The sequence below is a fragment of the Diadema setosum genome, chromosome 19 (assembly GCF_964275005.1).
Source record: "Diadema setosum chromosome 19, eeDiaSeto1, whole genome shotgun sequence".
Classification (NCBI taxonomy): Eukaryota; Metazoa; Echinodermata; class Echinoidea; order Diadematoida; family Diadematidae; genus Diadema; species Diadema setosum.
The window spans coordinates 31,481,295-31,508,545 of record NC_092703.1 but is presented as its reverse complement, the minus strand read 5'-3'; the positions used below and the strand labels follow the sequence as shown (position 1 = coordinate 31,508,545).

At 39.2% G+C, this 27,251-nt stretch overlaps 2 protein-coding genes across 3 annotated transcripts; one reads left to right on the top strand and one right to left on the bottom strand.

Annotated features, from left to right (window-relative positions):
- The first annotated feature begins 2,164 nt into the window (after window positions 1-2,164).
- LOC140242265 (creatinase-like) lies at window positions 2,165-13,600 on the top strand. 2 transcript variants are annotated; one of them, XM_072322008.1, is made up of 5 exons: window positions 2,165-2,395; window positions 5,448-6,060; window positions 8,187-8,301; window positions 9,222-9,469; window positions 11,345-13,600. In XM_072322008.1, exons 1-5 carry the CDS (start codon window positions 2,195-2,197, stop codon window positions 11,542-11,544), a joined length of 1,377 nt encoding a protein of 458 aa, XP_072178109.1. In that variant the 5' UTR covers window positions 2,165-2,194; the 3' UTR covers window positions 11,545-13,600. The 2 variants fall into 2 exon arrangements, with proteins under 2 accessions (XP_072178109.1, XP_072178110.1); XM_072322009.1 differs by lacking the exon at window positions 2,165-2,395 and adding an exon at window positions 3,276-3,387.
- Window positions 13,601-15,680: 2,080 nt separating this feature from the next.
- LOC140242947 (S-adenosylmethionine-dependent methyltransferase Rv2258c-like) lies at window positions 15,681-21,435 on the bottom strand. The gene is made up of 5 exons (XM_072322690.1): window positions 21,372-21,435; window positions 19,839-20,039; window positions 18,952-19,163; window positions 16,719-16,841; window positions 15,681-16,358 (listed from the first exon to the last, which is right to left on the bottom strand). Exons 2-5 carry the CDS (start codon window positions 20,027-20,029, stop codon window positions 15,787-15,789), a joined length of 1,098 nt encoding a protein of 365 aa, XP_072178791.1. The 5' UTR covers window positions 20,030-20,039; window positions 21,372-21,435; the 3' UTR covers window positions 15,681-15,786.
- Window positions 21,436-27,251: the final 5,816 nt, after the last annotated feature.

The window sequence follows — 27,251 nt, the reverse complement described above, 5'->3', positions numbered from 1 at the left end:
ATATGTAATATATATATGTATATATATATATATATTTTTTTTTTTTTCATACGCGTGATAAAAAACCCCCGCTGTTTTACTTCCACCTTCGGTTACATTGTATTTGTTTTTAGTAATCTTAGAATAGTGCTGCGATTACCATTATACATCATTCCCCCCGTTTTGACTGAAGTTTTTTTCTTCTTTATTTCTTTACATTTTTTCTTTCCTTTAGATCTTGTTTTTGTACTGCATTAATATTTTTGTGTACTTTTTCAAATGGTACAATTATTTCCATGTGTTCTTTGTACAAGATGTGTTAAAAATAACCAGAAAGCACTCCAATGTACTTCATGTCAGAAGTCGGTGCATATATCATGTTCAGGAATCCCCTTGAGTAGATACAATGATCCCAATGAACAGTTCTTAACCTGGGAGTGTAACAGATGTTCTTTACAACATTTTCCCAGACAGCAATTTATTGGATAAGTCTGCAAACTCTGGTGAAAAGAGAGATCCATCTGGTACGTATGACCAACTTTAGAAGGGAATTAAAGGACAAGTTCACCTTCATTAACATAAGGATTGAGAGAATGCAGCAATATTAGCAGAACACATCAGTGAAAGTTTGAGGAAAATTGGACAATCGATGCAAAAGTTATGAATTTTTAAAACTTTTGTGTTGGAACCGCTGGATGAGGAGACTAATAAGGCTCGTGATGTCATATGAGTACAACAGTATAAAGAAAATGTAAAGAAATTCAACATATTTTCACTTTTTTCGCATAATGAAAGAGCACTTCGACTTGACTTGCCTCTTTCCAAAAGCAATGGGAATAATATTACCCATAACATATGTCAGTAACGAGTCAAGGGAATGTGTAATTTTTTCAAAAGATGAAATTTTGTGAAATTCTCTTTGTATTTTCCTTATATTGTTGTACGCATATTATGACATCATACACTGCAGTAGTCTTCTCATCCAGCGGTGACTGCACAAAAACTTCAAAAATTCATAACTTTTGAACGGATTGTCCGATTTTCTTCAAACTTTCAATGATGTGTTCTACTAATCTCGGAATTGTCATGTATACACTAACAACTAATGAATTACCATCTGTTTTTATCCACATGTTCAAAAGGAATCGCTCTATCCACTGTTATCCCACTCGCCAGAGTGACGCCTATCACCTTCCCCGTACTCGCACTATTTTTGCAAAGAAAACAATTATATTTACTGGACCCAGATATTGGAATGACCTCCCTGATATTACTTCTTCTTTGTCTTTATTCACCTTCAAACGCAAATTAAAACAGTTATTACTTAGTGGATACACACTTCCAAGTGTTTAGCAACTTTTTTTTTTTTAATACTCCCAGTCTTTTGTCCTTGTCCGCAGCACCAAGTTATTTAATGGTACCGATACATCTTTTAATACATTGCATTCTTTTTCAAACGCCGCGAGATCCGTATACAGTCTGGTTTGTGCGATACCTATGTGGTTCATTACTTTATTCTTTATCGATTTTTGTACTGATTATTTTTAGTTGGTTAAGACAAACATATCCGTTCTCCTATGAATTTGAGAACCTACAGTTTTACAAGCGTTAAAGCTTTTATGTACGCCCCATCATATTTTTGATACTTATATGTGACATCTTCATAATATGATATGACCATGTACATTTTGTGTCAAGAATGTTTTTTTTCGATCAAAATACATGATTGTATATATTTTGTATTCTTGTTTTATTGTCACTACTGAAAATGGGCTACCCGCCGTATGTTTTTTTTTTTTCTTTTCTGGACCTTATGCATGAAATATGTTGATTTTTATACGGAAATAAAACAAACAAACAAAAACTGTATTGGAAGCCAGGAGTCGGAGACTTAAGCGACGCGCTCTAGTCACGAATGCTGGTATTTCGGGATGACAAGAGGGAAGATCTGTGGGTCTGTTTGTCCATAACAGTGTGACTTTTACACAGTCTCTCCATGCTGACTGATAATGTAAAGGTCAACAATATTTTCGATGATTGTTTGATTCGCTTTTCATGCACTTGTTTATTTCGACGTCGTGTTTGAAACATTGTTTTTGGTTGCTTACTCGTAACTTACAGGATTGTTTTGATATAGTTGCACCTCGAAGTTCATTTGGGAAGCATAGGCATGTACCGCCAACTCTCCACCCGTGTTTGGACAAAGGGTAACCTGATGAGAAGTGGCCTCCATCCCACCTCTCTGTCTTGCAGAGGAACATGTGCATCGGTCATCGGAGGAGTTGCGAGACCCACATCACTCCAAACTGCAGTCAAGTACAATCATCCTGGCGGCCTCGTTCGACACTGTTCAAGCGTGCAGTCGGCAACCTATGACAGCATGCCGAAACTTATATCAATGCCGAATGGAGAGAAGGTAATGGTGATAATGATGATGATACTGATGATAATGATGATAATGATAATGATAATGATAATGATAATAATAATAATAATGATAATTACACAATTATTCTATTTGATCGGATCAGTTCAAAATCAGTCTGAAGACAAAGAGTATTGTATGATTAAAATTATCAAAGTTATAGAATTTTATAGTTTCGCTAATCATTTCAGTTCATTTCAGAGTGAGTTGGATCACTTCATCGCCTCGCAATTTTCCATTGATCGTAAACAAAGAAATCGTCATAAATTGTTTTTCACGCTATAAAAGTGTAAGACATACTCAGTATTGTAATTCCCGGCTTAATAACTTCAATTCAAATAAATGATACGTCAGGTATAAATAATCAGAGTTTTGAGACTGCATGGAGCATAATCGTTATTGCCTTAAACAACAACAAAATAATGGAAATTACAAGATTTTGCTTACACAGTAAATCGCAAGTTGCGATGCAATAATGCAACTCACTTCTTTTCATATTCATATCGATTGTTTAAGATTTTAAAATATCATAACTTCCCTCTTGTTTATTTGATTTTGATCAAATTTTCACTCTTGTGCTTATCTAATATTACCCTTTCTTATCAGGCTAACTTTAAACTGGTCCGGAATTGCCCTTTAAGCTGCCAATTGAATACTTTCAGACAAGTACAAACACGTTTTTGGTTCAAGTTCTCAGCCAGAAGATATCATTAAATTGATAGATACATTACAGTCGATTCTCGTCGCTAATCCTACGATGTGCCTATTTTGCCGTAAAAAAAAGGAGTTCTGCTCATGTTCGAGACAGCTGTATTCAAGCGATCTGACAGAAAGAATACAGTGGTTCTGAGACATCTTCCTCGATCGATGTGTTCAGAAAGTTTGAAGGGTCTCTGGTGGTCTTCTCTCCTGGCTGATGAGTGAGGTTTTCTCTGCTTTGAGATGACGGAGCAACGCCTGACAGTACAGTCAATTGCTTACTGGTAATTCGCTTGCGTAGGACGGAGGCAGCCTAGCTATGATGATCCTCATGGTGTCATTGAGAGTCACATCCAGTTCCTTGGCATGGGCGCTCCTATCATGCCTGTAGTCGAGACAGGGGTAGCATATATTCTGCAGCACTGTAGACCAAGGAGACTGCACTCGTTCGAAGAGTGCCAGTGAAGGCTTCCCAAGATGAGCATGCGCCAAAAGTTGTTTCATGAGAGTTTCGCACTGAGTGACTGTAGATGATAGGTGAGCTGGCGGTACATAGCTTTACTCCAAGGACTGTTATGGCAATGTAATGTCTCCAAGACTGATCTCCAGCTAGCGGCTTGCGTCCCTGTCTGAAAGATGGAAAGTCATAGAACAGTGGTTATGGCCATGTTGAGTTTGATCCTCCATAGTTTCAGGTACTCTGCAGCTACAGTGATGTCTGAAGAAAGGTCTTCTTCTACCCTTGACCAGCTCTAGTCAGAGTACAGCAGGACAACGAAGTCATCATAGCCATATACTGTGCTAAGGTCGTTTAGGAAAACCGGGTCGATGATGTGGATATGGATGCCAGAACTGAGCCTTGCGGAACTCCATTTCTGAGCCTTCGAAGGCGACTGACCTTACCATCGCTGGTCTTGAGGATGGAGCTGCGGTCTGACATGAAATTGGATATGAACCGCACCATCAGGTGACGGTCTGGGACCATTCGCAGTCCCTGAAGTTCGAGGCTGAGACCAAGGAGGTTTAATACATTGGAGTTCCAACTGGCTGCAATATTATTCAAACAGTTGTCAGATTTCTATTGATGTAAAAAGAATTCCACAGGTGCACTTGTGCCTTTGATGATCATGTTCCAAGCCGCCGTCTTGCTGAGCAATCTGAAGAATCATTTTGAACGTTATCATAATGTTGGCCATATTTTGCTTATTTATTTATCAAATGAAATGAATTTTTACGTAATGATAAAGCATGTAAAACAAAAGTCAATTCCGTCCAGAAATTTGCGCAAAAGTGTAAATCAGAGCTGTATCATGTGAAAATGTTTAAAACTGTACCATCCTGGAAAGCTGCTTTTATCACTTTTCCGCTTAATTTCCACAAATGAAACGAATATGAAATAATCTTCAAGTATAATTCTTTATTGATAGCTATATCAGATTAGTGCCCGGGTATGCCCAGTCGAATAATTTTCATCTTTATTTCAGCATTTTTTGCTCAATTTCTCTTCGCGCATCCTCGTGTCTGTACCACCTACCTTTTATGAGAAGGGATAGCGAAAAGTAATTACCATCAAAAAGACATATCTTCCTTTGAAAGTGGTTGGTGATTATGCAATGAGACACGAGTCAATTGTCTTCCTATCTGCGTGGCAGATCCTGTTTGGCACATGCTTCAAATATTTCTGAGCGGCGACATCGAACATCTAGTAAAGGAAATGAGACAGTTGTGACTCCATTCTCTAGAACCTCCTTGCTGAGACCCTCCTGCAAGACTGTGGTTGTACACTACAACCTAAGTCTGTAATGCACCTGTCTGTTGACAAACTTCGAAAGCATCTTCAATATTGCAAGTTAGCTGCCCAATTTGATACACTGTCGCTGACCTTTCTGCGACCTCTTCGGAAATCTACCTGTTTGTTTGGAAGCTTATGTTGGACCAACGGTTCAATGCGGGCAAGGATGAGACGTTCCAGCAACTTAAAGTAATTCTTATCATTAACCAGATCATCACTTATGTTACCAAAAGAATGTCTAAATAATGTGCTACATGATTTATGATCATTTTCTGCTGTTCTTCCTCAGATTTCTTTGATCCGTCACAAAAGAAAACAAAATGCAAACCAAGATTCTGTCGATGACTAACAGAAGGCATTAGAATGCACCTTCCCCTGTAGACTAAGCCTGATTTGGCCTACATGTTTCCATACAATGTCTTTGGTTAATCACAATGGAAACGTGCAAATTATGCCCAGTTTAAGGGAAGGTGCATTCCGATGTATACGAATACCATTGACCCATTGATACTCCTTTTCCCCTTTCATGTCCTCCTCTTTTCCTGGCCGTAGGTCAAGCCAACATTTTCCCAAGACGAAATGAACAGACGCATAGATATGGTGCGAGGGTACATGGCAGAAAACGACATTGGTGGCGTCCTTTTCACCTCCATGCACAACGTCAACTACTTCTCCGACTTCCTCTACTGTGCCTTCGGTCGACCCTACGGCTTGGTAGTCACCATGGACAAAGTCATCAGCATCTCGGCCGGCATTGACGCCGGACAGCCGTGGCGACGAACCAGCACCGGCGACAACATCATCTTTACGGACTGGCATCGTGACAATTTCTGGTTTGCCGTCCAACGGGAGCTCGATGGCGTCCATGGTAAGGTCGGCTGCGAATTCGACCACATGACACTGGACATCAAAGGAAAGTTCGATCAGGCCGTGGCGGGAAAGGAAGTGGTCGACGTCGGCACTCCGATGATGATGCGGAGGACGATCAAATCCGACGAAGAGATCGCTCTGATCACCGAAGGGGCTCGAATCTGCGATCTCGGTGGCGAAGCCGTGGTTGCAGCCGTAGCTGAAGGCGTTGGCGAACACGAAATCGCTCTGCGTGGCACGGAAGCTATGGTGCGAGAGATCGCCCGATGTTTCCCCCACGCAGAGCTAAGAGACAGTGAGTACTGTATCACTGCGAATATCACTGTACACTATCCGGCAGATATTTACCACAGAAGACATCGAAACACGCCACAAACACACACACATACATACATACATACATACGGTAGATACAATATACAAATATCCCAGATTTTCCTTACATGTTTCTCTGTTAAATTGCATTAATATAACGTCATTAACTGGAGTCCGCCTATTCCACGCAGGAGTGTATTTTCAGTCTATTTTCAGTCAACCCGACATTCACTTAATGGATTCGTTAGACAGACCTCAAGTTTTGTTAATTGGTTTGTACTCAAGGACGCCGGAAGCGGGGGGGGGGGGGGGGGGGGGGCAGGGGTGGCACTTGCCCCCCCCCCCCCAACAAAATGTTGGGGTGGCAAAACGAGTTTTTGCCCCCCCCCCCCCCAAAGTGCCCCCTGTAACAAATAATTAATCACTGATTTAAAGACCAAAATGAACAATAAAGGCATATTTCTTGTTTAAATGTTCTAATTTCATAACTGAAAATTGTAATACACTAACAACATACATTATTGTATCTATACACTAATAGTAACTTATGAGTAAATTTAGTGTATAGATGGTAGCCTCGTGTCCTCGAGCGTGCCCGCTGAAACATACCTTTAGTAAACCTTACACATTTCATTTTCTTCTGTGCTTTCTAGTAGTACAAGAATATTTTTTATTGTTCGAACGATGCGATCACGTTGAAGTTTTAATGAGTACATTTCAGATAAATTGCAAAGTAGAAGTGGCTCGCTCGTTCTGTCCATACTTAGTAAAGTAGTATAGTATACTTTTAGTATAGTAAAATGAAAAGTTTTCATAAGTTATCATAGTCCTTCGCAGTGATTTCCTTTACTATGTTTAATTCCTCAGAAATTTGATTTAAATGCTCTATAAAAGCGACTTTCATACTCTGTTTTTACAAAAAGTCCCTACCGTGGGAGGGGGTATCCCCTTCCCACACCCTCCCCCGCTCGGTCGCTTCGCTCCCTTGTCGAGGATCTCACACCATCACATAATTTTCCCCCGTATGTTAAGATCATAGTCCTTCCAACTGATTTTTTTTTAAATATGTTAATTCCCTAGAAATTTGCTTTTAAATGTTCTATAAACGCGACTTTTATACTCTGTTTTTACAAAAAGGCCCTACCGTGGGAGGGGGTGTCCCCCCCCCTCCCACACCCTCCCCCCGCTCTGTCGCTTCGCTCCCTCGCCGAGGATCTCGCACCATCACATTATTAATGTACTCCCTATGTTATGATCATAGTCCTTCCAACTGATTTTTTCAATATGTTAATTCCCTAGAAATTTGCTTTAAATTCTCTATAAACGCGACTTTTATACTCTGTTTTTACAAAAAGTCCCCCGCTCGGTCGCTTCGCTCCCTCGCCGAGGATCTCACACAATCACATTATTATGTACTCCCGTATGTAATAATCATAGTCCTTCGCACTGATTATTTTTCACTATGTTTAATTCCTTAGAAATTTGCTTTTAAATGATCTATAAACGCGACTTTTGTATCCTGTTTTACAAAAACTCCCTACGGGGGGGGGGGGGGGGGGGTAATCCCCCTTTCCACCCCACCCCCCCCCCCCCGCTCACTCGCTTCGCTCCCGCGCAGAGGATCTCACATCGTCACATAATGTGCCCCCGTTGAGATTTTGCCCCCCCCCCCCCCTCAAAAAAAAAAAAAAAAATGTTCCGGCGCGCTTGTTTGTACTACATTTACCACTATTACCTCGCGTGATGACTACTATGTGTGATTAAGTTATAGGTGACCTCCAAGTGAAATCTGCGGATAAAAACACAAAGGAACAATCTTCACACTTTGCACATTATTAGCCACCCGTTATGTCTAGTTTAGTCGACTTAATTACCCCGGACGTCGCTGCGTTAAAGGAATAGCGTAGAATCTAACCGAAAGAACGGTACAGAAGTACGGGAGTAGATGAGAAAGAAGTATACCTTTGTCTCAAAATTTTCACACGTTTTTCATTATGTATATAAACGGGTTACAGGTAAATGCAATTTATTGTGAAATGTGAAAATGAAGCTAGGAAAAATTCATGTCAAATGTCAATACATATACCTTTATTTTCACATTTTCAGCATGGATCTGGTTCCAATCTGGTATCAACACTGACGGTGCCCATAATCCCGTGACCTCGCGAAAAGTCCATAAAGGAGACATCCTAAGCTTGAACACATTTCCAATGATCGCTGGGTAAGTCAGCAAATTAATGGTCACCTAACATTGCTCACACCGTCATCTCCTTTAAGTGGAACTATAATGTGACCAGAATAACTATAAATTCTTTGTTATCATAATTATATATTTGTTACGTGGTTACTGTAGAAGCAATGAATACTTGTCAGCAACCACCCACGGGATCAGCGGCTTTAGGTAACCTCCGAAGGACTATAAGCATTGAAGATAAAGTGCCTTGGTTAGAGGTGTGCAACAGCCGTATGTCTCAACAGATTGTGGTCACCGAATCGAAATTGGAGTCTGCTGCATCCGGTTCCTGTTCATATGGAATTTGAAATAAAGTAAATCAGATATGAAGTAAATCATCATGTCAAAATTTGAGTATTATTTCCACGAAATCCTGATATCTATAGTAGTCAAAAAAACTTATGCAAATCAGATAATTCGAGATGTCACAGTGTCACAAGACTCTGATTCACTCGCACGCAAGTTTGTCCTAAAATCTTCTCTTTCTTTTTTCCCTTTAATTCCAGAAGAATTTAATTTTTTGGCATCACATTGTACAAGGGTTTCAGCGATTTCTCATGATAGATTTTTTCCCCTCGATTAAACAATAGTATTGTGTAGAGTGAGGCTATGATGGACGTGGCAATTATTCAAACTCCTCCCAAATTTCACACGGATTCAGTGAGAAAGTGTTGTGTATAATACGTGTGTCATATCATAGTGTTTACAAGGGGAGCATTACAGACACATGCTTATGATTATGCTGTTACCAAAATGATACAATACTGTACTGATAATGATATTGACATTGTACTGTATGTGGTGATTTTGTATAGTTGTGTAAAAATTTGAGCACACTTTTTTTACGATGCGTCACTGAATCATGGGGACACTGAACTTATTAATCCCATACATGCATGATAACACAGCTATTACACAGCCCTGGAACGTACACTGTTCTTCGACCATATTCCTTCCGACCGTCACCTCGAGTTGTGGGAGAAGAACTGCGAGGTGCACCGTCGAGGGATGAAACTTATCAAGCCTGGAGTGAAATGCTGCGACATCGCGGCCGAACTGAACGAAGTGTACCGGGAGTTCGACCTGCTGAAGTACCGCAGCTTCGGTTACGGCCATTCATTCGGTGTTCTGTGTCATTACTACGGCAGGGAAGCAGGTTAGGATTATGCGTTTAGTTTCGACTTCCGTCCTTTGCTTTATTTCCCTCCTTTTTTTCTAATAATCTATGCAAAAGAAATGGTTCATATAAAAATATACTTCACTCTACCTCATGGTACTGATTCGATGTGTCTCACATACGTCAAAGGTGAGATACCACGTCGTCCTTCCCACACTCCCCTGTTCATTTCTTAATTGCCACCACAAAAACACAACATGGTCCTTCAACTGTATCGTGGCTGCATGTTGGACTTTGATTTTATGTCTCCGCTCTCCCCCCAAGCGGTCACAAACAGATAAATACATGGTGCGTTTAAAACATATTGATAAACAATTTAGGGCCTACATTCAACCCGAAGGAGTGTCAATTTGAACTTTGAATCTTTTTCTTTCTTCTCTTTTTTTATTTCCTTTTGGTGTTCTATTATTTTCAGTTTCATTATATCTTAGACTGGACTGATGCGATAGTTAGAGAAGTTCGTTGTCCGCAAATTAATGTCGAATCAGCATGCCGCAAAAGCAAAAAACAAAACATAACAAACGAAACAATACAAGCAAAACAAATCTAGCTTTATTTCTTGCAGCTTCGAGTTCCTCGACACCATTAAAGTTCATCTCTTTTCCAGCTACGTTAAAATATTCATATTCGCGTTGTAAACTTCCATTCGATACGCACACTACTATTAATATTCTTTTCATGTCGGTGTAACCGGTCTTCTACCCCAAAATAGCTCTTTATATATCAAAGGTAATCTTTATTTCAAGTCATGTAAGAAGACCTCTCCATCAAATTTGGCGGAACGGAGAGGAGGCAGCCTCCCCCCCCCCATAACTGTAACTTACTAAGCTTGTGTTTTTTTTTTTTTTTCTTTTCTTAGTTCAAATTCTCGGGGGGGGGGGTATGCCCATACAGACTGAAATTATTCTTTAATGTCTATATGTTTTGTTTTGATATTCTTGTACTCGATCTTTATCTCATTCTTCTCGTGTCAACGGCTCGTGTTGATTAAACACAAAAGTGCGACACCTGTACTGAGTACGAAGACCTCAAGTGTCACTGTTTTCGCAAACATCACTCACTAAAGATGCAGTTGACTCTCATTTTCTTGCGACTCTTTTTCTTTTTGTCGTTCAAATGATGTCAATTTATCATAAGGAATTAGAATCAAGCAAAATCGATTATTGTGATGTCTTCAATTAATATTTCTGACAAATCAGGCGACGGCCTAGACACGATGGGGGATCCCTTCAGGAAATTTAAAATTGGGCGCAAGTGTAACGGATGCACTTGCTATGACTTCAATTTGTCCCGCGTTGAGTGAGATGTATTAATCAAATACATCTCTTTTTTATGTTCCACTATTATTGCTGCATTCACTCAATCCACATATAGGGCCAAACTTTGGTGGACTTGAAGTATATCATTTATTTTATACCTTCGGTTCGGAACATGTTACAAAATTAATGTAGCCCGTGGATAGTCTGTTAACAGATAGTATTGTGCTAAAAGATTCAAGATTCAAGATTCAAGATTCAAGATTCAGATTTATTTTCACTTCCATCAAATAAACAAAGAAATTATATACTATGCACAGGATATTTGTAATAATTGCAGAATGTGATTTAACAAAGTACATATGAAAATGAGTAGCAGATGAAAAAAAAAAAAACACGCAATTATATTTTTGTATATACATAATGCGTATAATACAAGTTAAGTAAGGATGGGGATATAAATGGAGGGTCCCACTAAGAAGCAAAGCTTGTATGGGACCCTCGGAAAAATACACAAGACAGCAATATAAAACAACGTGTTTAAAGAGCAAATAATAACGCAAGCAATAACGCACTTATCTTTATCATTCCTTCCCAGCTCTGGAATTGCGAGAAGACATCGAAACGGTGCTTGAACCAAACATGGTGGTGTCCATGGAACCAATGATCACAATACCGGAAGGAGAGCCTGGGGCAGGAGGCTACAGGGAGCACAATATACTCGTTGTGACCGAAGATGGCGCGCGCAACATAACACATTTCCCATACGGTCCCGAATATAATGTGATTAAATCGTAACAGGCCATGAAACATGCGGGGTTGTGTGATTACATCATAATAATTATGAATTGCATAATGTAAACTACAGAAAGAGATTAAACTTCTCTGCAGTTCTCAGAAGTTCGCATTTTGCTTTCTCTTCTAATCTCAGTACGAGAAGTATGATAACATAGACGGAGAGGATTCTAAACTCTTCATATTTATATCTAAGGAGTAAAGATGATGAATAATTTTTCATATTATTCTTAGTTGCTTTCTTTCTAGTACTTTTTCAGTAAGTTTTTTTTCATAATTCAGTCATATGATCGATTACTGTCACTGCAGAGATATGTTTAAGCAGAAGGGATATGAATTTCATAAACTTAATGATCTTTGTCCTGCATTCTCTGACTCTTTTAGCAGGTCCATCGTGGTATTAAAAATAGGTCTATATTATTTTACTTTGTGGTGGCTAAATATAAACCTTTTTTTTTTTTTTTTTTTTTTACTTTGAAGACTGAGCTTAATGATGATGTTGAATCATAAAAATACATACATAAAGAAGGATTGAAAATTATTATGTCACCATAAAGAGATCTATATACAGATATCATGTTCTAGTCAACTGTTGAGTGAATGGTTTATTTCAACAGTACGGTCTATGAGAAAACTTTACTCACGGACTTTTACATTATTTTCAGCCCCAAATAGATTGTGTATATTGTGTGTACGCAATATCAGAGACTGTACTAAACAGCATGCGTTGGGCAAAAAGCGCAGATTTTCAAAATGGAAATATCGTTGAACAGAACTTTTTAATTACTTGTGCTGTCATCTTTATGTATATGTATGTATACATATACACTCATCAGAAAAAAAAAGTAAACACTTTTTCAAGTTCATTTCTCTCTAAATATGAATGTTTTATATACCATGTTAAAGGTAACTTAATTGACTATCAACCTGGTAGGTCAATAAAAAGGTAAATTTACGCGTGAGTGAACACAAACGTTTTACTCTTCCAAAGCAGAAAAGTAAAATTGCAATAATGGACAAGTTATGATTCCTGCGTATGTGCTTTTCCATATAACAATCCGTGACAATGAGAACAAAAGACAATTCAACACGATATAAAATACAGATTAATTTGCAAAAATCACCCTATGAAAAAAAAAAATAATGGAGGTAAATGAAAAATCTTCTCTCAAATCCAAATTCAAATTAAAGATTCACATTAGAGAGGCAATATCAAGAAAAAAATGACAGAAATCTCAAGTGTTATTTCAAATTAAACTCAATTGAAAATTATATTTTGTCTCTAAATTTGTCTCATGAATTCTTAAATTTCAAAATCAAAAGAATGATAATTATAAAGAAATTCTGTCCATTTTATCACCTTTGCTACTTACCCCCTGTGTCATTCCAAATTTGATTCGACAGAAAACTCTTATTTCTCCCCATAAGTTTCCTAATTTGTTTTTCTTGAGGATATAAAGTGATACAAGGGAACGAAAGCTTATTTTTGCTATTTCATTCATGTTTCTTATTAGTTATCATTGCTATATTGAAGGGCATTTGCAAATGAATGGCAAACAGCCAAGTTTTGCACTTTTTGCTTTTGTGCGTGTGTGTGTGTAAAGGAGGGGACAAAACTCATTTTGACGTTGCTATATCACAGTACTTTTGTTGTAGCTTTCGGCCATTAAACCGATATCATCAAAGTAAATTTTTGTTACTAGTGTTGTCATCATTTTTTAATTTTGACACACACACGCACAAACAAAAACACACACATATGTATGTATGTATGTGTATACATGGTATAGGAGTCGACAAAACTCATTTTGGCGTTGCTCTATCACAGTACTTTTATTGTTGCTTTCTGCCGTTCTGCCTTCTTCATACAAGGCATATTGTTGCTTCGTGTGTTATGTATGTTTATTTTTTCAACAAAATTCCCTCCGTGTTAGGTAATGGGATAACAATCCATACAATATGTCTGTATAAATTTGCCAATGTCAAAACTCTTTGTGAAATTTCGTACAAAAAAAAAAGATACATGAAAAACACCAACTATTGATAATATACTGAAAATTCTGGAACTTTATAAAAATTCTTATATTCTTATGGTTTATTCATTCTGTTTGAGTATTATTGAACTGTCGATGTATGTTGAGGTAAAGTGGATTTAACCGCCCCTTTTTCCAATGGGATATACGCATGACGAGTAATACACGGAGTGTATTGTAAATAAGGTATTTAAAACTTGAAACTTGAAATTTGCTATGAATCATACATTTTGACAAATTAAAATACTATTAGTAATAACACAAATCTCTCACTTTCATAGAACAATATAGTTAACGGTTACTCATTTTTTCAGCTTTCCTCGACGAGCTGGCCGACGCCATGAACCAGCCGCCAAAATGACGCCAGTATATGAAATTACTGATGGTCTTTCCCCTTTTCAAGGATACTGAATCTAATCTGGATGACGCACCTCTTGTACAACCTTGAAATTTGTGAGATAATCGAAATGGCTGCCCAAATCTGAAATTCCTTTAGGCCTATATTGTCTAATAAATGGTGACAAATATTGTGCTCTAAAGTGATACGGGTTATTGAACCCAAGAGGAAGACCAACAATTCGCATTTAATTCACATTATTTCCGTTGATCGAATTCAGCAAGAATGGCATCCAAAATGGCCGCAAAAGATGGGAGGGGTATAGTATATCCCTGCTATTTGAAGTAGCTTTTTCATTTTTTTTTACATTGTGGTGCACTCAAACAGAAAGTAAAAAAAAAATGACACACTTTATTCAGGGACAAAGTAATGGCTAAAACGTGGTCTCTGTTACCATCTGACCCACTAGGGGCACGTCCCACCTACCTGGTGTTCGTATTTGCACTCATCGTGATTTCAATCAGTATGTATATAACAAGGGATTTATCAAAATAAAGATCTGTTTCCAAATCGTCATTGAATACCTTTTGAAATCAAGAGTAGGTCTACATTTCGATTTGACGTCGTAGGGACACGTCATATCTTGGGCACCATCTTGAATATTATCTAAAAACTTCAAGAGTACAAACGTTGCATCATCTAGATTCGGATTCGGATTTAGCACCCCCGAAATACATTGAAATCATCTTGTTTTTGCCAACCCTTTATAAGGATATACATGTATAGATATGTCAGATTTTGGCAGCCATCTTTTTAATATCTCAGAATCCTCAAGTATAATGGAAGCATTGCATCATCCAGATTCAGATTTAGTTCCCTCAAAATAGAGTAAAAACATTTTTTTTTTTTTTTAAATGGGCAAGGTTTCGCGGACGATAAAACACGATTACGCCCAAAATCTGACTTCGGCACCAAACTATAGGAGGGTACATTTCAAAACACTTTCACAACACGTAGCTCTGATTCACACTTTTGCGCATACATGCTGTATTTCTGGACGGGATTGACTTTCGTTTTATACGCTTTATCATTAGGACGAAAAAATAAACATAATATACAGCATCAAACGACCAGATAAACGGTATAACTGTAAATGAGGAGTGCTTTTGTACATCCTAGAAAACTGACAACTGTTTGAATAACCATAGACCATAGTCCAGCTATGTAACCTCCTCGTGATAACCATGATAACGAAATCACTATTAGTCAATAAATAGGCATTAAGGAAATCGTTACATTATATAATACTGGTACTTATTTCAGATGTAAACTGAAGGCAAGAAGACCTTAAAACACGGAATTGAGAAAATGAATCAAACTGGAGTATAATACAAAGTAAAGGCTTGAACGAATTATTTAGCCAGTAGGATGAAAAATCATATGTTGATCGTGATCTTGGGATTGAGCTACAAATCGAAAAACAGACATTCAGACATGCACCTCTCAATCATGTCATTATAACTTGTAGACCTACTTGCATAATGGGTCATCAGGTATGAGAAAAGTTTACAATTCACTTACGACGAAAGTGTTACAATACTGCAAGTAAATATGAGTGTCCTGAACGCACAATAGATTACAGTAAGACAAAAGTGGACAATGTGATAAACCCGCATACCTGGGATGGGAAATTTTGATGTCTTCAAAAAGTTTGATCTTTATTTTTTCCTCCCTCCCCCCCCCCCCCCCCCCGCATTTATTCTCTGGTCACAGAAAGGCAACATTTTCAAAAGAGCCAAACTACAGGAATTAAAAACGTTACGTCTGGATGCGTTTGCAGTTGATCATATCCATTATGATTTTAGCTGTCGTGGTCTATTCTGGGTTAGCAATACACCAATAGTGTAAGGTGTCCTCGTAGTTTCGCGTGGCCTCCACCGCGTGGACTGTGAAGCCGCATTGCTCCAGCAATTTGACGGTATTTTCCCGCCCATAGCACGTTCCCAGTCCCATGCTTCCGGGGAACTGGTACGACACGGGCAGGCAGTGTAGCAGACTGGCCGTATAGAACATCGGTGCGTGAGCAACGGTCAGGTTGTCTTCCAGATTCGAGTTCATGTTTGGGTCGAGACATGAGAGCATACCCCCAGGCTTGAGAACGCGTCGGATGTCGGACAGCATTAGGTCGGGACGCGGGACGTCGTGTAAGGTTTTGAAAAAGAGCGCGAAGTCGAAGGTATCCGTCCACTCGGTCGGCATTTTGCTGGCGTCGGCGCAGACGTATTTGACGTTGCCGACGTTCTTGGCCCTGGCATATTCGTTGGCGTATTCTATGGCCTCCTCTCCAATGTCCACTCCCACCGCGGAGCAATTGGGAAAATGAGATGCGATATTGAAGGCGGCGCCACCTTGGCCACACCCAACATCCAGAACACGAAAGCCATTCTCTGAAAAGAGAAATCCATACCCACCATATCGCTATTTGTTTGTTACTCATCATAACATATGACGTTTATTTCATCAAAATATTTTCATCATCTTATAAACATCACGACAGTAAGGCCAAGTGTTTAGTATGAGAATTGCATGAAAAGTTAGTGTTACACAGTTGAACTTGCGAAGGACTACATCAATCATCTGCATTGTAGGATACGGTGTTTAAACGAGCCTTCGAGATTTGTCATTAACGAAGATTAAAAAAAAACAAACGTGATGGTCGCGATAGCTGTACTCTAAGCATCACAGCGGACATTGATTAAAATGAGTCTTTTCAAGTATCATTTGCATGAGAAATCCCACTAACTTACCTAGACCTTTCTTGAGAGCTGGGTGCGAGGCTATGAATGACTGACAAAGTTGATCTCTGAACCACATACTGCTTATGTTGTCTTCGTGCTGGTGGAACTGTGTGTACTTCGAGTAGGGAACACCTGCCAAGCGGAAGGAGGAATTGTTACTTTAACGTTTTTTAATTGGCATTAAAAAGTTCATATAATATTGGGTAGGCGAAATATATACACGATTATATATGTCAGTTCATTTATAGGGCATACGCCACTATTACCTTCATACGAGAGCCTTTTGCTGACTCGGTCCGGAATATCTTGTAATCTCCACATCCATCCGTCTTTTTGTTTCAATAATCTCGACTTCTCGTCCTCTCGTTTTCTCATCGTCTCATCCTCTCGTCTTTTCATATTTTCATCTTCTCGTATTCTCGTCCTTTCGTATTCTCGTCCTCTCGTTGACTCGTCGTCTTGTTTTCTCGTCTTTTGTTCGTCTCGTCATTTCGTCGATTCGTCTTCTCGTCTTATCTTTCGCTCGTCTTTTGTCGTCTCGTTTCGTCTTCTCGTATCCTCGTCTTATCTTCTTCTCGTCTCCTTCCGTCTCCTCGTGTCCTCATCTTCTCATCTTATCTTCCTCTCGTCTTCTCGTATTGTTTCATCTCCTCGTGTCCTCATCTTCTCGTCTTCCGCTCGTCTTCTCGTCTCGTTTCGTCTCCTCGTCTCCTCGTTTTCTGGTCTTCTCGTGTCCTTGTCTTCTCGTGTCCTAGTGTCTTCGTCTTCTCGTCCTCTCGTCTCCTCGTGTCCTCGTCTTCTCGTTCTCTCATCTCCTCGTCTCCTCGTCTTCTCATGCAACGGTCTTTTATTCTTCTCGTGTCTTCATCTTCTCGTCTCGTTTTCTTGTCTTCTCTTCGTCTTATCATCTCGTCTTCTCGTCTTCTCATCTCGTTTCGTCTCATCGTGTCCTCGTCTTCTCGTCTCGTTTCGTGTCCTCGTCTTCTCATCTCGTTTCGTCTCATGTTCTCGTCTTCTCATCTCGTTTCGTCTCCTCGTGTCTTCGTCTTCTCATCTCGTTTCGTCTCCTCGTGTCTTCGTCTTCTCATCCCGTTTCGTCTCCTCGTCTCCTCGTCTTCTCATCCCGTTTCGTCTCGTGCAATCGTGTCCTCGTCTTCTCATCCCGTTTCGTCTCCTCGTGTTCTCGTCTTCTCATATCGTTTCGTCTCCTCGTATCTTCGTCTTCTCATCTCGTTTCATCCCGTTTCGTCTCCTCGTCTCCTCGTATTCTCATCTCGTTTCGTCTCCTCGTCTGCTCGTCTTCTCATCTCGTTTCGTCTCCTCGTGTTCTCGTCTTCTCATCTCGTTTCGTCTCCTCGTGTCCTCGCCTTCTCATCCCGTTTCGTGTCCTCTTCTCCTCGTCTTCTCATCCCGTTTCGTCTCCTCGTCTTCTCATCTCGTTTCGTCTCCTCGTGTCTTCATCTCCTCATCTCGTTTCGTCTCCTTGTCTCCTCGTCTTCTCATCTCGTTTCGTTCCCTCATGTTCTCGTCTTCTCATCTCGTTTCGTCTCCTCGTGTCTTTGTCTTCTCGTCTTATCTTCTTCTCGTCTTCTCGTTTCGTTTCGTCTCCTCGTCTCCCCGTGTCTTCGTCTTCTCGTCCTCTCGTCTCCTCGTGTAATCGTCTTCTCGTTTTCTCGTCTTCTTTTCGTCTTGTCATCTCGTCATTTCGCCTTCTCGTTTCATTTTCCTCTTGTCTTCTCGTGGTCTCGGTGCGTCTCCTTGTCTTCTACTCCTCTTGTCTGCTCGTCGTCTTGTCTCATTTCGTTTCCTCGTGTCCTCGTCTTCTCGTTTTCTCGTCTCCAGTCTCTCGTCTGATCGTCTTCGCCTATTTTCATCTTCTCGTCCTCTTGTATTTTCATCTCATGGTCTTCCCTTTTTCTAGTCTTCTTTCCTTTTCTCATATTTTTTTTTTTTTGCGTTTGTTTCCTGTCCAATCCGAATCGACTTCATATAACTTTCGCGACTTTTTAACTTTATGTGTAATGTCTTTTTTATGGACGCAATAATTAAGGCTAAGTAAAAGAACCCTTTTCGATTGGCTTGAGTTTCGTTCAAAGCAGAACAACGGGTAAATACAATAGAATATACGTGAACGTGTCATTATAAAACGGAACAATATGATTTACGATGGGCATACCACATTTATCCTGATAAAATTTTTTATCATTGGAAAAAAACACACACACACAAATCGACGATTCACCTCGTGGTCCGTCTTTCTTGATCACTTCAAGCATGGCGTTGTAGGCCTCTGACATAATGGGAATCCCGGCGCACCACGTCACAGTGCGACCCACAAGTTCGTCCTTCTTGAAGGCCGGCACTCGATGAGCGGGGATGTGGTACGTCTTGTCAACAGCGTTGTACTCGACGATTCCGCTGCACACCATGGCACCGAGCCACTCCCGGACGTACCTGCAATCAAATTGAACCCAGACACAACGGTCTCTACTTTTATTATGCTCAGAGCCTGCATGCATATATTTTCCATATTGTTGAGGAGACGTTATTGTGGTATCAGACAAACAACAACTTATTGTGATGTAGAAAACTTTCATCAGTTGGGGAGATCGTACAATAGGAGATTTAGGCTTCTACCAACCTTTAGTGACTTGCTGGCCAGCTTTCTTCCACTCCTGTGGACTTCTTCAATGATCAATAAACAAGCAGGCACTGTCAGAGAGACGGTACAATAATTACTTGGCCTGAAGAAGTCCACAGGAGTGGACGAAAGCTAGCCAGCAAGTCACTAAAGGTTGGTAGAAGCCCAAATCTTCTAGTGAACAACTTATCGTAAGAGGCGTTTAATAAATACATGATGAATATCATTTGCCTATTGAAATTGAGAAGAAATCAATTAAATTCTAAATTGAATAAACTAAAATAGATTGAAGTTCTTTCAAAGCAAGGCGGATCGTCCTCTAAGAACTGCTGCCAGAACGTAGGATGCCCCGACGTGCGCACACGAATATTCACGCACAAAAGCAATATAACAACGTTCAAGCCAATCACAAGCATACAAATGCAAGTCGTGAATAAGTAATCATTGTATATTTCAAGTTAATATTTAAAAAGCATATCACACCGTACCGTTCTTTGAAGTTGCCCGCATCAGCGATTTCCTGACTTGTCTTCGGGTTCGACTGAAAGCCGACCAACGTGTCGAAGAGACCCGACTGGATACCGAAGGCAATCCCCAGGGCCTTAAATCCTTCGAACATCGTGTGCTTCATCTGCTTCAGAAAGTCTTCCGTGGTTTCGTTCGCACATTCCTCTGCCATTATGTGGGTACTGGTCAGATACAAGTGAAAAAACCTCCTCGAAAAATAACAAAAACAAAAAAACAAAAAACAAATAGGCCTACATCTCAAGGAAACTCCGATTTATCTCAACAAAAATCTCGACAAAAGCATGCAAATGAAATGGTGTCTAGGCCTCAGAGCTTCTTCCTTTAATCTTAATTACAAGTTGCCAAGAAGGGTTCCAAGAAAGCTGCCAGGGCTCCTCGGTCCAGTGCCGACAAGAAGAGGCGTAGGAAGAGGAACGAGCTTCGGCATCTACATCTACAATGTTCTGTATGTCTTACTTGGCCGGACCTTTCACCAGTTAATTCTCAGCACGAATTCAGAAAGGAGACAAGACATCGATTGCATCGCTTAAGTACTTCTAGAGGGTTTCAACGATTTAACCCTGTCACTACCAACGGTAATCTCATTGTACACAAAAGCAATGGAGTTTTGAGGTGGCCGATGGGGGAGGGTGAAACGTCTATGAATCCGTGACAAAGTTTAACCAAGAAAATCCCTCGTTGGCCCCATGCTCGCCAGAGGGTAGGCCTACGTGAGCCATTCCTGCATGGTCTTATTCCTTAGGTGTATACTGGTACGAAAATTCCGTAACGAAATGCATGATGATTGCGATGGAGTGTGATCTACTCGTGGTACAAAACTCTCAGAACTTTACTGTGGCAGGGAATCAATCATGCATTGATGCATATTATTGGCTATTCATTAATAGTTATCTTACGACATGATAGTAGACCCTACAGAATCCTGAGACAATTATCGACGAACAAGCATTCCATCATGTTCATGTACAAAAACGTTTTATGCTGTATCCACTTGATACAGTATATATACGAGATTCCGATTAGCGATCGTATAGCCGCACTTCTCCCCCGAGCTAAAAAAAAACCCGAGTAAAACCAGAAATATTTGCGGCATGAAATTTTCGCGAATTGCCACTCGCATTTAATGCACAGTGTAGACAAGAACTTGTTCGCGTGCATCTTAATTTCTTCTTCGTTAAAGCTTCATTCTTGAAGATAACATGCATGCCAAAATTTCTGATTTGACAGTATTTAGACTGAATGGAAAACGCCATAGAATTTAACAACAAACAACAAGCCATGGTTGGCTACAGGACCCCAACCCCTACTTCATACTCGGCAGTTTTACCCGCCATGTTTATACTATAATAAGTACTGCAATGCAAGTATGCATTTGGCACGCAGCATAATGTGCAATGCCTGTACATGAGGCATAACCACTAGTCCTGTAAACAGATGTCGGTGTTCAATACAATTCAATCTATAGCTTGGCAGAGTGAGTGCACGAGACTTACCGTTCCTCAAGACCGTGCAAAGAAGATTGTCACCTTAAAATCAAACCAAACTGCTTTGTCATGTACCAAAATGTCTACAATACGATACACTCTATCCCTAGTCAAATAAGGTGTTTTGCATTGATTTCGCTGTACGGGCGGGCACGTGTGCAACGGAGAAGGTCAGATTAAAGTTCAGAGGACTAAATTCTGAGGGACGCTTTACGAAGAAAGGGACGGTCATGACGGTAGTATTATTTCACGGTCGGGAAGTATGAGATCAAAGATCGGATGTCTCTGCGTTGTTAGGCCTGCATTTTATAGTTTTATTGCAAAACGAGTTAACAGTCCATTCTTGTGAATTCGAGATAATCACGATAAGACCCGCTAAAAATAAGGAAAATGGATTATTCTTGTTATTAACTTCCGGAATATCACTTGTTATGCATCAAGTGAGAACTGGTATTATTTGAAAGGTTTGTTCTCTCTAAACTTTAGGGATGGTACAGTATTGGTGGAGATGAGAATTGGGTTTTTAACTTTTTGCGAGATACCAAGAAAACACTTATGATACAGTACAGAGCATACCATTTTAAGTGTGATGGGTACCACACTTTTTAAGAATCACTCTTTTTGGATATCTCAGCCATTTCAAAACCAATTTTCATCAAATAAACGTTGAATTACTCATAGAATTACGTGCTCTTTCATATTTCATAGGAGGTTTCTCATTATTTCCCTCCCCCCCCCCAAAAAAAAAAAAAAAATGTTAGAAACCTGAAATTAGGTCTCAACCAAAACTGTACGATCATAAACCCCAAGAACAATGTGGATTGAGTGAAAGCAGCAACATTAGTAGAACACATCAGTGAAAGTTTGAAGAAAATCGGACAATCGATGCAAAAGTTATGAATTTTTTAAGTTTTGGTGTTGGAACCGCTGGATGAGGAGACTACTAGAGGTTATGACGTATGAGTGGACTACAATATCAAGAAAATATAAAGAAAATACTACAAAAATCCATTTTTCATGAAAATTACAAATTCCATCAACTTGATATTGACATATGTTAAGGGTAGCAATTACTCCCCCTGCTTTCTGAAAGCGGTTGGTCCACTGCTCTTTCATAATTCTAGAAAAGTGATTTTTTGTTGAATATCCTTTATATTTTCTTTGTATTGTTGTCCACTCATACGTCATATCCTCTAGTAGTCTCCTCATCCAGCGGTTCCAACACCAAAACTTTAAAAATTCATAACTTTTGCATCGATTGTCCGATTTTTCTCAAACTTTCACTGATGTGTTCTACTAATGTTGCTGCTTTCACTCAATCCACATTGCTCTTTGGGTTTACCTTCCCTTTAATGTTAAGGAATGGCGCTCAACCCGTTTTGCGATCAAACTGTTCATATTTCATGTAGGCCTAGAATACAATATACATATGCATACATACATACGTAGAGAAGTTGGATGTGTATGCTTGTATAGCCTAACTGAAAAGAGAAGGAATGTCCAACGCTCTTCTCGCTCAAACATGCCGTGAAAAACAAACAAACAAACAAACACTAGCGAACATACACGCACATCAACAGAAAAATTGCAACTTGTCTGGAAATGGTAAAATTTATACTAGAAGTGCTCATCTCTCACCCTCCCTCTGTAATAACACAATTTGAATAGGCCTAAACAAACAAACAGACAAATAAACGAGGAGACAGGTAGGCGAAACCTGAACACATAATTTTATATACGCGGATACGCCTGTACATGATTGCTATTCTTTTTATGCGTTTAATTCCACCATTATTGTATCGTCATGATGTATTATACGCGTCATTAATGGCACAATAAAGCGATAATGTTAGGCCATATACTTAAGATTTTCTCTGTCACTTCAAGGGTTTGACTTTGACCTGTAGATAGCCATGGTAATTTTAGAAAGAGAGATAATGAGAAAGAGAAGCTTGGGCATGTTTGGTGAGGGAGAGAAAAATTAATATCCATTACTATAGGCTCGTGTATATTAGTATCAACTACCTGTAAAACGAGGAATGTTCGCGTGCATTTTAATTTCGCGAATTTCGCGAGCGCCAAGATTCGCGAAATTAAAATGCACGCGAAAGTTCTTGTCTACACTTTATGCATTGAATGCCAGTGGCAGTTCGCGAAAATTTCATGCCGCAAAAAAAGGCTGTCGGCTCCAATTCGCGAAAAATTCATGCCGCGAATATATCGTGTTTTACAGTATTATGCCAAGGAGGTTCAAGAGATAGAGTCGTAACAGTGTGCTGTCTTTATCTCTGTGAACTCATTTTTTATGCCGCTACTCAAAATATTTGAAGCATGTACCAAACTGGATCTGGCTCACAGATCACGGAATGATGATTCCTGTTTCTATGCAAAATGACCAGCCGCTAAGGAAGATATCTATACACTCTCTTTGATGGTATTTAGCCTAATCACTTTTCACCATCACTGCTTGGAAAAGATGAGCAATAAGAAAGACACGGGGATGCGCGAAGAGAAATTGCCCGACGATTAAAGAAATTAAAAAGGAAAAAAAAAATCTTGACTGAACACTAATCTCACATATTGATTTATAAAGATGTATAAGTCCTATACTTGGAGATTACTATATTAGTTTTATTTGTCAGAATTAAGCCAAAAAGTGATAAAATCGACTTTGCAGGAGGGTGCAGTTTCAATGACTTTTACAACGGGCAGCGGTGATTTACACTTTTTCGCATATCATTTCTTGAAGGGATTGACTTTTTTTATATTCTTTATCATTAAACTAAACTTCATTTCTTTTAAAAGTAAGTCCAATACCCACCGGTAACTGTTGGAGTTCAAAATGAATCTTTGAAGATTACTCAGAAAGACGGCGGCTTCTAACTCCAATCATCATCAAAGGGCCAATTATGTATAGAATTGTTTTTCCCCATCGCTTAAAAACTGACAGAGGGGGGGGGGGGGGGGGGGGATAGTCATGCAGTTGGAACTCAAGCTCTTGAAACCCCTCAGTGGTGGAGATAATGGGCACCGGACCCTTTTACCAGTCCTGTGAACTATAGTATATCACACTGCGTAGCTCTGTGTCTCTATTAGCAATCATTTAATCTTTATGAATCCTAATGTAACAACCAGCAAGTGAATGCCTGCCGCCTACCCTTTACAGAGTAACAACTGTATAATGCATGCAAACCAAACTTCAAATGCATGGTGGGTTGAACCATGCATGGGGCCTGTGGTTGAACTGCCCGTAGGTCCCCATAGGAATATAAAATTATAAAGAATATAAATGTGAATGTCTTCGTAAACTAACATACATTTTGAGAGACTATCAGTGTAACTGCAATACATTGTTCATTCATCTGCTGTTTACAATATCTCACCGCACCGATATATTTGATGATAGTGTTACATTAATTCGTATAGATACTTACATTGGAACCATGGACCTATAGTTGGAACGGACTCAATTACTATCAGTAGGCCTTATCAATCAATCCACACTGACAATAGGGGACTTTGTTACGTCCGCTATAATGCTAGCAGTTGATGAGTGAGGGCAGTCTTCAACTGACAGGTGCCAAGAGGGGTTTACAGTCAGAGCGTTATTCAAATCCATGAAATTGACAAATTTACGTCGATATTGTCAATTCCCCAATTTGTCAATACAGTTGCAGTCAGAGCGTTGTCTCCTAAACTTCATAGGTCGTATTGAACTTCGTTTTCCAGTATAATCAATTGTTACTGCGACCTCGAAGATACAGTGAAATAATCTTTCTATAAAGTACCCCATTCTACATTAAATTCAGATATATACCAGTGACGTTTGACACTGCACTTTCTTTCCTTAATTTCCCTCTCCCTTTCTCTGTATCTCGCTCTCTCCCTATATGCCTTGTTCTCTTTGATTCTTTTCTCTTATTATTTAGCTCGGGGTAGAGTTACTGAGTAGGGCCTATATGGTGTCTTCAAAGTGTGTCAATAACATTCAATGAAAGGAATTGTAACAATATAGGCTACCTATCTAACGTTTTCTTCTGGTGACCTTAGAAGAACTGCTCTAATGACAAGTTTACGATTATACCACCTATATATGTTTGAAAATTGAGACTTTGACCATCTCCTAAATTGTGCACTCCTCTTCTACTTTTACGGTCTTGAATAGCCTTAATAGTTCATTACAACTGCAGTAAAACGTTGTCTTATCAGCCATATAAATAGGCTCTAACGTGCTATATTTATGTCTTCAATGGTACTGCAAAATCATACAATGTGCGACTGTGATCGAGCATGCAGTGTTTATAGGTTATAGTTTTGGATGAGGTGAGGATTCAGGCTTTACCTTTTGCGAGATGATTAGAAACCTCTAACATGAAATGCTGAAGAGCTTACAATTCTAAGAAGACTTCAAAGCTTATCTGATGAAAAATAGTTTTGAAATAGCTCAAAGTAAAACAAAGCGACCCTAATAAAAGGTGGGTCCCACTTATCCCTAATAAAAGGTGGGTCCCGCCTTTTATTTAGGATTGCCTTGTTTTGGATATGTGCCCATTTTAAAGCCAACTTTCGTTAAATAAACTTTGAATACCTCGTAGAATTACATGCTCTTTCAAATTTCATAACAGGTTTCTCATTTCCTCGAAAAAAAATCATCATCAAAAAATGTTGGAAACCTAAAACCCGAAGATCTCAACCAAAACGATACCATCCCTTTAATGATATCTAAATAGATCATCAAACTCATTAAGTTCTCAAACTGATGAGAACGAATGTCAGCCTTCTTCTTGCTCTTGTCATCTTTACATCACTCACGTATTCAACTTTTGGTCAATACAAGATCTCTTTCGCATCCCTTTTCTGTCTTGAAGGCAAGAACCAACATAATTATATATGCAACATGTGCTACTTGATTATGGGGGAACAAAGAAAAAAAGGGGAGCATTATGAAATAATGACAAGGAAAGATAGATATAATGTGCATTGCAATCAAGGAATATGGAAAAATAATGTGGGAAGAAAATTATCAAGGTTTTTTTCTTTTTGAATTATCGAGGATAGATAGATAATGGATAGATAGATAGATAGATAGATAGATAGATAGATAGATAGATAGATAGATAGATATAGATACAAGATATGCTCCATGCAATTGATAGATAGATAGATAGATAGATAGATAGATAGATAGATAGACAGACAGATAGATAGATAGATAGATAGATAATTATTGTAGATAGAGATATTACATCGATTCTCTTAGTTTCTCTATACGGCAAACAAAAATTTGATTGGTTTGGAATTGCCATTATTTTGAAGAATAATCATTAACATATAGTCATTCAAGCATCATTATACGTCTGAAAATACTTCACTATCCAAAACAAAAAACAACAATAAGTTTAATGAAAATACGGCAAGATGATAAAGGGCAAAGCACAGAGATAGATCGTTGAAGGAAGGACTCTACAAATTTCTTTATCACATTCTTTTTTCCCAGGTTTTGTATTTCTTTTTCCGGTCGAAAGTAACAAAGATGGGTGCACCGTTCGTCTTTAGTTAGTTACGTCCATGAACCTAACAGTCATGATTCCTTGAGAAGTTGTCTGCACTATAGGAACCTACATGGGGATGGAAAGAAACTAGTAAAACAAGCGGGGGAAAAAAGAAGGAAAAAAATACGTCACCGGTGTAGGCCCAAGGTTCTTTTTTAGAGAATTCCTTACGCTATCTTGTTGACAAATGGTATAAATGAACGTTTTCCCTGATTGTTGTTGTTGTTGTTGTTCAATTGTTGTTGTTGTTGTTGTTGTCTAGTGTTTTTTCTTTTGCTTTTTGCTTTTTCTTATACTTTGTGTGCATTCCAGTAGCTAGACAGATTTTATAGCGCTA

Excerpts from the sequence above, each read along its gene's own strand:
- LOC140242265 (XM_072322008.1), top strand. The coding sequence starts at position 2,195 with ATGAGAAGTGGCCTCCATCCCACCTCTCTGTCTTGCAGAGGAACATGT. Across the intron at positions 2,396-5,447 it reads CAATGCCGAATGGAGAGAAG|GTCAAGCCAACATTTTCCCA; the intron begins GTAATGGTGATA and ends TCCTGGCCGTAG. Across the intron at positions 6,061-8,186 it reads CCACGCAGAGCTAAGAGACA|CATGGATCTGGTTCCAATCT; the intron begins GTGAGTACTGTA and ends TCACATTTTCAG.
- LOC140242947 (XM_072322690.1), bottom strand. The coding sequence starts at position 20,029 with ATGGCAGAGGAATGTGCGAACGAAACCACGGAAGACTTTCTGAAGCAG. Across the intron at positions 19,164-19,838 it reads GCGGGCAACTTCAAAGAACG|GTACGTCCGGGAGTGGCTCG; the intron begins GTACGGTGTGAT and ends ATTTGATTGCAG. Across the intron at positions 16,842-18,951 it reads CAAGAAAGACGGACCACGAG|GTGTTCCCTACTCGAAGTAC; the intron begins GTGAATCGTCGA and ends TCCGCTTGGCAG.